Below are 12245 nucleotides of genomic sequence, written 5' to 3' on the forward strand. Positions count from 1 at the left end.
GTGTAATGGGAGTGAATTCAATTGTCTTGCTTTGTTCCAACCGCTGCAATGTCACGCTACTCTTTCTACAGTCATGTCTCTGAAATTATATTCCTGTGATTGTATCTGTGGACACAGCTCATTCCCTGACCCTGCCTGCGACACTAATGTCAAAGAGAAAATAAAACACCAGCCACCTGCAGACAAATGTGCAATAGTCCTGAAAACCTCACTCAACCTCTTTTCTCAGCTACGATGATATGATAAGTGCAATATCCTTCTAATATCCCCAGATCCATTCCGTCAGATAGTGTGCTTAATGTGTGTACGCACGCAGGACAAAGATCCATCTGCCTTTTAACTTTTCACAGCCTCCAGTAGCCAGGATTGCCTGGACCATTTCTTTGTGTACAAATGGCGAATAAGCGCCTTGAATCTTTCAGAAACTCTTTCTATCCATATCTGTTAGATAGACATTGGATGTCTGTCACCCACTGCCCCTCCAGACATTTTATTCCCGCACACACGACAATGAAGCTGCCACCTTTGTGATTTGGTGTGATGATGGCGTTCAGCGTTGGAAACAAGGCCAGGGGTGGAGGCACAACAGTCAGCTGATTGTCTCAGTCCCAGGGTTTGAATTCTCAACAGAAAGTATCTGCTGTACATACAAACTCAAACTCATGTTTGGAGAACAGTGTGCTCACACCTTTCACGCATTCATTCAACCACACTGTTCTATCTAATGGGTCTTTTTTCTGTCTGCTTCTCTCAGGTGGCAAACCTGGCTTGCTCCATCTCCAACAATGAAGAGGGTGTGAAGTTAGTTCGAATGGCCGCGACACAAATTGACAGCCTATGTCCGCAGGTGAGGACCATCATGGCATTGTAAAGGTGTCTGTGCACCTGTAACTGTCAAAACAGTCATTATGGTGGGGGTCCCTGTAGAGAGCTTTAAAGTTTGGAATAGCCAGCAGGGAGGACAGAAAGGAAGATGGGAGATGTAGCTCTCAATAACCTGTAGGAGGATCTTGTAGTGCTGTTTCCCAGGATGCAAGTAACACAGGGTGTTAAAATCAATACGTTGTTTCCAGTGTTGACGGTTGGTTTTACTCACCTGGGATCCGGCATCGAACGGGGATAAATAAAATGCAAGAGGGAGGATTGAATTAAAGACTCACAATTTCACTCATATGGCTGATTTGCATCCTCCTGACATCCTTTCAAGGTGGAGTTAACTATCATTGCATGTAAACACATACACACGTACAAACTTCAGCAGGCTAGTCAGCCCAAGTGAGTCATGGAGGATGGGATCCAGGGAGGTTTTCAATTTAAAAGCATGTGTTGATGAGCTAAATCTTCAACAGTTTACTGCGTCTTCATGACAGTTTATAAATAACATTCATTCATTCATCTTCTCCTGCTTGCTCTGGTTACGGGCAATTTAGAGCAGCCAATTTACTCCTTTTGCCGGAGTAACCGGAGAGAACCCACAAACTCCAAACAGAAACATCCCCAGGCCAGGAGTCGAACCCCTATGAGGCGACAGTGCTGACCACTGCACCACTGACTCGCCCCATCTTTAACATCTTTTTTTTTTTTGTCAGGTTATCAATGCTGCTCTCACTTTGGCTGCACGTCCCCAAAGCAAAGTGGCTCAGGACAACATGGACGTTTTCAAGGACCAGTGGGAGAAACAAGTGCGCATTCTGACTGAGGCTGTGGATGACATCACCTCTGTGGATGACTTCCTGTCTGTGTCCGGTATGAGGCAATACAGAAGAAATTCCTCAAAGATTTACAGGAGTGTCACAAACCATTCACACATCAGGGCAGACTGAGAGGACAAATATCCAAAACGTGTTCGCATGTGGGTGATGGCTCTCCGTTTCATTCCCTGTCGTTATTCCATGCTTCTCTCCAGAGAACCACATCCTGGAGGACGTCAACAAATGTGTTATCGCTCTGCAAGAGGGAGATGTGGACACGCTTGACCGAACCGCTGGAGCTATCAGAGGCCGAGCTGCTCGCGTGGTCCATATCATTAACGCCGAGATGGAGAACTATGAACCCGGGGTCTACACTGAGCGTGTGCTGGAGTCCATTAAGCTCCTGTCTGAAACTGGTTGGTGCAATCTAGACAAACTGAGTGTGACACAAGGACTTGTAGTTCCACGGGTTGAGGTATATTGTGTAGAGTAATGTCCTTCAGCCTTAGACGGCGTTCGCATCAGTTGCGTTGCTATGAGTTTTAAATGGAGGTTCAATTCCACCACTCTCACACAGACACACTTCCATTAGCTCACATGGTCAGTGACTTCCACACACCAGCACAGGTTGAATGTCCAGTATCCCACCACTCCGGTAAGTGTCTTGGCTCCAGGACAAACCCTGCACACCACCTGCTCACTCCTCTGCACTCATTCATTTTTTATTTGTATCATTTTCTTCTTCGTCACTGTACAGCTTCTGGGTCATGGCACATGCAGAACACCTCAGTTCAGCGCTGTGGCAGAAGAGACGGAATGAACCCACATGTAACTGAATACTTCCAGTCACAGATGCAGCAGGGAGTAGTCAAACTTCTGTAGTCATGTTTAGTACCCGGCACGTTCAGCACACAGAACCACAACATGGACTTAGGATAAGTTGTGGTAAATTAAGTTCATCTTCTTTTACTTTTATTAGAAAAAGAGAGAGAGAGAAGTTTGCCTTCTGGCAAACTATGGCTGGCAAACTATGGCTACGGCATTAGAATACTAAAACACGTGTGAAGCAATGGTTTTAACTATATGACAACAGGATTTACACAAGTCACAAGTATAAGTCACAATATTCCACACATTCATCGCTTTGTGTGTTTTTTTGTGTTACAGGTATAGTGACACAGTTAGATTGGGACTTGATTTGACCTGAATTTACATAATAGGTCATCGACGCATCAATACAGAAATGATGCTGAGACAGAGTATTAAGACAACAACTCTACAAATAACCAAACAACTTGTGGATAAAATTGGCCTTTATGAATAATATAGTTGGAAGAAGAAAAAAAAATAGCAAATACTGATTCAACAAGAGATAAAACTGTGTGAGCCCCCCCACCCCCTTCTCAAGCAGGCCTCCCTCCCCCACATCTTTGTTTCCCATTGGAGTCCATTTAGCGAGCTGATATATGTAGTTTTCTCTGGTTACTTTCATCTGCCGGTATAATTGAGAGACACAATCTGCTACCTGTGCTTCTAAGTGATAAGTCTCAAACAGCATTAGGTGAGTCATGTGTCCACACAGCCATCTGTCTGAGTCCCTACTCTGCCTCTCACATCCATAATAATGGAGCACCTGCACGACTAGTTAATATGACATCTGAAGCACATTCTCTTCTATTATTACATAATTCAGTTTAATTGATAAGGGTAATTAATTGATGAAGTACGGTGGCAATAGATCACCGACACCATACGACCATAACCTTGTCGGGCTCTGTGACTATAAAACCGTGCTGCTGTTCCTTCAATCCATATGAAGTGTTTCAAGACACAGCAGGAGCCCAGAAGCAATGTCGTAGTGTTTTCAGGATTCTCAACCAGATACTACAATCATGGAAATGATTAGAGCACCCACCCAGACACATGGCTGCAGTCATCACTAACCCCTGTGTGTATCATGTGACAGCTCGAACAGACAGAAAAGAAAACATAGAATGGCTGAGAGCATGTTTTCGTCAGTACAATGCTACAGCTACTGATGGAGGAAATTAAGGGATTCTGGTTATTATCATGAAAACCATGGAAAAGGGCTAGATAGCAGCTCTTTCAGTTGTTTATCATTATGTTTGGTCCAAACTAATGTACCTTTCGTGGTACCTGGAATTGGAGTGAACAAGAAATTGAATTCTCATCATGTTTTCCATGACTGTGTATGCAGTCCTGGTTGTCCCATGGCGTTGATCATTGGATAAACACACTCTTTTGACCACCGATATTGTTTAAATACTGCACAAATGGCAGCAAAACTACTATGTACTCAGTATAAATGAATGATAAATGATCTTGATCCTGTCGCCAAATACATTCTACAAATACATATTTTCCTCTGTGTGTGATCACAATAACCCCGGTGCTGTGGGTGCAGCTGCTGAGCTCTGCTGTTATTTTGCAGTCGCACAGCAGAAACAGATCCTGTACGGCCTGCACCACCCATAGTTTACGACGACACAAAATACGGCTACAACTCTAAAAAACTGCTGCTGCACTTCTGCATTTCAACCTGCAAAAATTAGGAAACGTTCAGTGGAGCATCTTTCAGATTAATTTTGTGAAGCGTGCAGACTGCTCACGCAGCTTTCTGGGTCAGTAACAGATTTATAAAAGTTGAATCCCACTAGTTTTTCCTTGCTGCTGGAATTCAGAGGCCAAACAACAAACAGCAGCAGGTGTGAGTTGGCAGATGTCTTTGGTGGCAGAATCATTAAGCAAAGACAGAAACTTTGAAAGCCTACAGTCGTCCGTCAATTTCTCTGGTCTGTCATCAGATGATTATTTCACTTTCTTAAAGGGGGATTATTTTAAAAATCCCTCCCAGTACAAGCTTTGCATTGCAGTATAAAAATGGTTAGACACTTTGAAGAGTACATGTTGTTTGTTACCTCCCCCAACTCTTTGTACAGATCCTGAATAATGACATTTGTACATGTTACAGCAGTGACATGCATGTATCCTGGTAACTGTATCGTATACCAACAATTTACCCAATGAAGTATTGACCATGAATAAGGGCGTGTACAGGAAGAAAAAGGGCATTGCACAAGAAAATGGCACCAGTTGAGTCAAATTGCTGTGCTATTGAATTCTTGAAGGGCTGACTGTCAAATGATGCACACACTCTGCTTTAACAGGACAGGATGATGGAACACACACTGCACATGGTAACCTCACCAACATGCTTTGGAGCGGCACTCAGAAGAAATCAAGTGGTAGTTTTCACAAGAGCTGGTGTCTACTGGGTTCTAATTGACATGTCAGAGCAGGGAACCAGCACCTCAGGTGGACCGTTTTGTTCATCGCTTCATATTTCTCTTTGATGAAAAGCTGGTGTTACCGCTTGCTGTTTACCTTTTAGTGGTGGTAGTTAGGGGTTTTAAAGCTACCATGCACCTCCTGATCTGGACCATAAAGCACTTATTGATCCCCTGTGAACTTTTGCTTCCTCCCTCTCCCCTCAGTCCTCACAGATCTGGAGTCTATGGATTTGAGCACAGGTCTGAGGGGAAATCTATAGCTGGAGAAAAGATGATTAACTGTAGCTGAACAAAGGAAAGGGATATAGGCCCACAGACCTTTTAGAGGGTACCAAGTCCAATTAACTAGACTCTACCATGAAATCAATAGCTGTCACCAAGGATTTCACTAAGCGATTTGAGCAGGGATTTTAGTTGGATCCATTGATGTGGTCTGCTCCTTTTTTAGTTGTGTGCAAGTGTAAAACATGTATCCTTGCAATGTGTGTGTGTGTGTGTGTGTCAACACCAGTTCAAAACAGCCACACACATATTTGTGTCTGCTCCCATCTTCTACTTAGCATGCACACACACATCTCTGCTTAGCATCTTTGATTAGAAAAGATGTGTAATCCGAAATGAACCAGACTGGAACCATTTGTCACCTGGGGATGCACACCTGCACAGTGTTTGTGCTTCTTCAATAACACTCGCGTGAGTGATTACGTTTGATTGTGCCTTTGTTTATGCCCACAACCACATGTCTGTCTTTGTGACAGCTGCCACATCCACACAGGACATCTCTCACAGCTGCCTGCCCTTTGACCTTGTCTTAATTTGCCCATCTTCTCTCGCTGCTCATATCGAGTGCGGTCAGATTTATGAGCAGGCCGAATACGGGCAGCCAAGGCACACAACTCTTCTGTGTAAAGCTGAGCCATAGATTCCTGACAGACAGTCCACACATGGCCCAGGATTGAATCGTGTCCTTGAGAAAGGGAGAAATCAATAGCCTAATGGAAAGTGGTTATGGCACCCCCTCCTCCCCACCACCACCACCACCACCACCACCCCCCCCCCCCCCTTTTGCCTGAGACACTTTCCTGCCAACTAACTCCCTGTGTTTAAACTAATCTTCCTCTCAAAAAATAAAAGGGACAATTTTTAAAAGCGATCATTAATGCGGTGCCTGGAGAGGGTAGATTAAAAACCTGATATATGGGCCTAAGTCAGTGTCCCATTTAGAGAGGGAGGGTGGTGATGCCCCTTTTTACAACATGGGGGCACAGTAAATGGGATTTAGCCTGGGTTTTGCTCTGAGTAATACCACACATGCTCACACTGCCACCCAACATGTCAGGCCTGTAAATCTGTGGATCAAGTGCACTAAAACGACGTGCAACAAAGAGAGGAGACACTCACGGCTGTCTGCCCCAGCTGAAACACATCTACCGTACATGTAAAATAGTATTGTTGATGACCTCGGTGTAGCTGTTCAGACTGGGCATCAACTTATGAGAAATATTGAATTTTTGAACATCCGTGTGTATTTAGCGACATCAGTGAAAACCACTGTTGAGGAGAAAGGACGCGAAATGGCCATGTACAGTATGTGGAGCCTTTAGGTGCAACGGTTACTAAGCAGCATGAGTCCACTGGTTTAATGATGGCAAAGAGTATTTCAGTCACAATGGGAGGCAGACAGCTGAGTCTGGGAGGGGGGAAGGTCTTTGGACCAGTGTGAAGGTTGAAGTTAGGAAGAGTGCTCGTGTGGAAATTGCCGTGAAAGTAGCAGTGCAGCATTTGGAGGCAGGTGGAATAAACCCAGGGCTTTGAAGAAGGACAGCACAGACGTGAGCACTGACAGCTAAAGCACAAAACTAAAGCACTAAACTCTGTTTACCTTCAGTGTTTCTTTGTGGCGCAGTCATACTTGTCATATGTGCTAAGATCACTGTCAAATACACTAATAAACAGTGATTTCTGTGGACAATATATAGTCAGCACCAGATTACTTACAGTCACATATTTTAAGACATATTACATTTTACAGTCATGAAACAAAAAGCACAGATATGATGAAGTGGTGTTTTCCCATCCACGCCATTCTGAAAATCTAAAAAATCAAATATGTTCATCCTGAAAATCGGGTTTAAGCATCAATAAATGTGCAAGTTCTGATCATGTCCAAACTCCACGCTGAGGGCACGCCATCATGGTTGCGTGTTTTTAAGCATCCATGTACTTCCATAACCTCATACTTAAACTATGCTTAAGCCTGGAGGGTGAAAAAATCCATTCCTACATGGTCACATTTAATTCCCATCTCATTTTTCAACTGGAATGAGTGAAATTGCTTCTTACCATCAGCAACTTTGCTCATTAAGAGCTTGGAGAACATTTAAATATTTCTATTTAAAAACGCCTTCCCAGCAAAATTCCCAAAAGCCTATTTTACGCTTCTCCAGTAAGTGGATTAAACTGAATTAATAAATGAAAAGAAAAAAACTGGGAAACATTTTGTAGTGTCTTTTATATTTGGTGAAACAAAGCCAATGTTTTATATCAGACATATAAGTATACGTAGAGATACCTAAAGAAACTGCCTAATGGATTTAAATGTTACTTTGAAAGAGGGAAGAAAAGTCATTTGTTGTCTAGTTTTCTTTCGTATCAATTAGTCTGCCCTCATTCCACTTGTTGTCTACTGTCCAAATGGTATTAAATCAGTATCAATTCTTCATGAAACAAAAGGTGAACTATTATTTTTGTATTTCTCTTCCCTTTATGGCATTTCGAAACATATATATTCAACATTAGTCGATAAAACAATCAACATACAAGCTGGAGCCACAAACAATCAAGTTGACTTTGTTGCAGTTAACATCTTAAAGCCCAGACTCAAATCTTGGAATCCACATGAGCGAATGTAGTTAGTTCATATTCCTGTATAACTAATAATGCATAATTATTTTCAGAGCTTCCTTCAGTTCAAACATCACACCCATGGTCAGTGGGGACTTTCATTCTGCTTTGGTGGATTTGTTTCCCTTCACCCGGCATCGTGGTGTGACAGACGGAGCTTGCAAGTTAGCATTCGTGTATTGTAACGCTCTGTCACCCACTGAGTAACACACACATACACGACGCGCCAGCCACCAGAGTCCACACACAAACATCTGTATCAGACAAGGCCGATGTTCCTGAGAAACATCGCAAATTAGCATGTTCTACTTCAGGTGACACATCCTTGCTTCCAAAGGATGTACACGAGTGGAGTGAGCTTGGCTGATGTGCAGCCAGACAACGGTGCTGTTGAACAGAAGACAAAAGACACATTTATGGACCTTGGAGCCTAGAATGGTACTCAGACTGTGTCCACCACATGAGGTTTTTCACCTCTTCATACGTTCATCCTCCGTAAACCGTACACATCCCAAACAATGAACGGGTCAGTGTCCATCACCTCCCAAAAACGATCTGAGGAAGAGCTGGAGGTCAAAACACTTCCCTTCGCCCGTTATGCCTCACATAAGCTCTTTTTTTTTTTCTTTCTTTTTTGAAGAGAATGGTGTTGTTTAAATATTCTCCTCACTCTACATCCAACAAGGTCGTCCGTCTTGAACAGCGACACTCCCACGTTTCCTCACATCCGTCGTTTCTTTTATTGATCCGACTGATGGATGTGTCAAACAGACTTTAGAGCTGAACTGATTTCACAACAACGTTGCACCTTCAAATGCAAATTACTCGTTTTATTGAACTGGACTCCTATATAGCACCTTTCTCAGCTTCGCGCCCAAAGCGCTTTACAATGGCCTCATGTTCACCCAGACACACGCTCGTACACCAATAAACCAACACAACATATGACGGCTCAGTGCACGAAAAGTTGGAAAGTCAGTGTGTGCAATATCACAGTGAACAGTAAAATGTCAAGGTAGTCATAGACGTAAATATCCTTATCTTGTATATTTCTCCTATTTTTATTGCACGTTTCCTTTGATTTTCTTCACCTCCTTTGAAACTGTTTTTTTTTTTCAACTGTCGATCTTTTTCTTAACTGCTATAACTTTGCTGCTGTGACAACGCAAATGTTGGTGTAAATCATCGTATCCTCTCCTCCAGACTGCAAAAGGTTGACCACGTGCACACTTCACAGCCTCTCTCCAACAAATCCTTCAGAGTTCTAAGTGTAACATTGACTACTCAACTCCTTGCTGAGCTCCGGTTTGTGTGGTGACGATGTAGCACTCACATGGCAGCTGATGCAGTCAGTCAGAGGCGGTGGCGTTGAGACATTGAAGTTCATCGACAGCGATATGGACACACACTGCATGGAATCAGTACACACTCATGTTCTTCTTCACGTTCCTGTTTTCAAAAAGCTTAATCTGACCATATTAGAAACCCATGTATTGAACCCCCCCGCCCTATGTTTCATTTGTCTTCTCTCCTCTCCTTCTCTTATCTTTCCCTCCCTGCAGTCATGCCTCGTTTGCTGAACAGGTGGAGGTAGCAATTGAAGCCTGAGTACAAACCCCCCACAGGCCTTTGAAGAGAATGAGTTCATTGATGCATCCCCGTTTTGGTCTACGATGGCGTCCGTGACATCAGGAAAGCCGTTCTCATGATAAGAGTGAGTCTGTTATGTTCCTCTAAAAAGCGTTCACTCAGTGAGAAGCATGCAGCTGAACATCTAGTGCAGTGTAACATCAGGAGTTCTGTGTATGTGCTGGAGGATGGACACAGTTGTTGAGAAGGATTTGTCATTCTCAATTAATTGTCTGAAACATTTCAGAACATGAAATTTGCTTTTTAGTTTCTTTCTTTCAGCAAAATGTGATGAGTGTGTTAAATTGGTTTATAATATCTATTACAGGCCCTAGAACCAAAACAGATTCAGATCCAGATTGAATCAAATCAAACTGAATTGAATTAAAATCAAATCATAATCATATCTTGGCAGAACATGTGATTTTGGCAAGTTTTTTTAAAAAAAAGTACATGAACCTGGCGTACATCCTTCTAATGAGTGATTTAGAGTAAGTATCTCTCCCAAACACATTACAGGAAATTACACATAACCCATGTCTACTGCATTCCTTGCTTTTTGAAATAGATTTTTATTTCCCACATATTCACCTTTCTTTTGTATGTACTATTGTATGTACTCATTCACATTTTAGCAACACATTCATCAGTGGAGTTTTTGAACAACTGTCATTTGATAAATCTGAAAACCATAAGTAAATAAATCCAAAATACAGCTGAGTTCCTGTTTGCCACGCAGATCAGTGTCATGTAGTTGACTAATAGTTTTACATCAGGTCACGAGAAGAAACGCAGCAAACCACCGTGATACCAGCTCCCTCTGGTTCTCACTGGGACCAAATAGTAGCTGCATTTTTCACCCGAGCTGGGCCCGTCTCCCTCACCATGTAATTCATTTATTCAACTTTATGCAGGCTGGAAGGTTTCCCAGTGCAGCTCTGGAAAAAAAAATCTAATTATGGAAAATAATTTGATGTGGTAAATAATGTAAAACAGGCAGCTTTGAACTGCCCGGGACCAGCTGGCATCATAAGCCCATCCAAGTTCAATTACTTTCTGAGGAATCGACTTGGAAGATCCTCCGCTTTCTCTGTTGTCTGGCTCTATCATATAGCTCAGGAATATTTGTGCCATGTGTAATAGTTTTTCATGCACATGTCTTTATTGCTCTTTGTTGTTCCCCCCATAAGCCAGGAAATGACTCCTTTATAATTTTTAGAGGGCAGATCTTCTGAGCAGTGAGAAGCAGTGAGATTAAGAAACCAATTCTCCACAGTGGTTACAAAGCCAGCCAGGTCTCAAGAAGACCCGAGTTACAATGGAGGTTCTGTTTGGGTTGTTGTGGGCACACAAGGCCAGGGCAGCTCATGGATATAATGCAATATGTAACCCAAACTATTTTACTGTTGAAATTGTCCCCCAAAATGCTCTGTGAAGAAAGTTCAACTTTTAACAGCAAAAGCAACACAAACAAACAAATTGAATCCTATCAGGTTTGTAGCAATGCTGGAAAACAAACTGTGTCTGGATATTTAATGTTCATTTTTATGGAAAGAATTTCATTTCATTTTATTTGTGATATATAAAGTATATAACATACTCATTTGCAGGCTTCAAAAAAACCCAGGTTGTTTTACACTAAAGTCAAACTTGGAAATATGGATGAGAGCGGATCGGAGTCATATGTCATTGAGTTTAACGTACGTCAGTTTGTAAAATGATGACACGGAAGTAACAGGACAAACATCCCAAAAACCGCTCTCCTCCATTGATGACCAGTAATCATCTTCGAGCCGTGTGACTCTTGTACCGCCCATGTGATTGTACCAGACACATCCGGTTCCCAGTCAGACTACACAGTCGTGTTAATTATCAACTGGGCTGGACATGACCAGTGGCGTCAGTCTGGACGTGGCCGTGTCTGTATTTGATTTAAATTTTGCTTCACTCAATGAAATGCTGAAAAATCAGAGAGGACATACGTGCACGTGCACCTAGATTCCGTCTCCTTGACAAGGTCGTGGTCAAGCTAAGACCAGGGGAACAAACGGTGGTCTGTGCGATGGAGCGTGACGCCTAAAGTCAATTTGCACTGTCAGTTCAGGAATCCCGTGCTTTTACTTCCTTTACACGTTCTGTCTGTCCCACTGATACTTTATCCACTTTTTTCCCTCTGATGTTTCTCAGACACCGGAGGAGTTGGAAGATGACTCCGACTTTGAACAGGAGGACTATGACACTCGCAGCAGGACCAGCGTCCAAACTGAAGATGATCAGCTTATTGCTGGACAGAGCGCGCGGGTAAGTCGAACCTCCGCTGTGCTACGAGCTTTCAGCCGACGCACACTGGATCTTTGAACCAGTGGAATAAAAACTCTTTGGTGAATGTCTGTCCACTTTCATCACCCACTGACTGCTGTGTCACAGCTTCAGAAGGTTACCTGCAGTTTGAACCCGCCCGCCTGCTCCCTGGCCACACTGGATTCACTTCATCCAAGTAGTTCCACTTACATACCATGAAAGTTGATTAGACTGATCTCAACACATTGGATTATATTTAATAAACATTGCTCAGGGATGGCGGGGGGAAATTGCATTCATAAGCAAAGAAGTAATTACCAAATTCCTTCAGATGGCAGACAAACACAAAATATAGATGACTGTGCCAAGGCGTGATCACCGTGGCCTGGGCTTTGTTGCACATTGGCAA

At 42.9% G+C, this 12245-nt stretch overlaps 1 protein-coding gene across 1 annotated transcript; it reads left to right on the forward strand.

Annotated features, from left to right (window-relative positions):
* Nucleotides 1–543: 543 nt before the first annotated feature.
* Nucleotides 544–11836, forward strand: LOC144741994 (catenin alpha-2-like; the record flags this gene model as incomplete). Its single annotated transcript, XM_078624488.1, is given in 9 exon segments — nucleotides 544–588; nucleotides 755–847; nucleotides 1590–1746; nucleotides 1907–2107; nucleotides 9469–9474; nucleotides 9477–9506; nucleotides 9509–9567; nucleotides 9570–9620; nucleotides 11723–11836. Coding segments are annotated over 9 exon segments (756 nt in total), but the record flags the coding sequence as incomplete, so codon positions are not given.
* Nucleotides 11837–12245: the final 409 nt, after the last annotated feature.

Source organism: Lampetra planeri, unplaced genomic scaffold (assembly GCF_965212315.1).
Source record: "Lampetra planeri unplaced genomic scaffold, kcLamPlan1.2.h2 scaffold_800, whole genome shotgun sequence".
In the NCBI taxonomy this organism is placed as follows: Eukaryota; Metazoa; Chordata; class Hyperoartia; order Petromyzontiformes; family Petromyzontidae; genus Lampetra; species Lampetra planeri.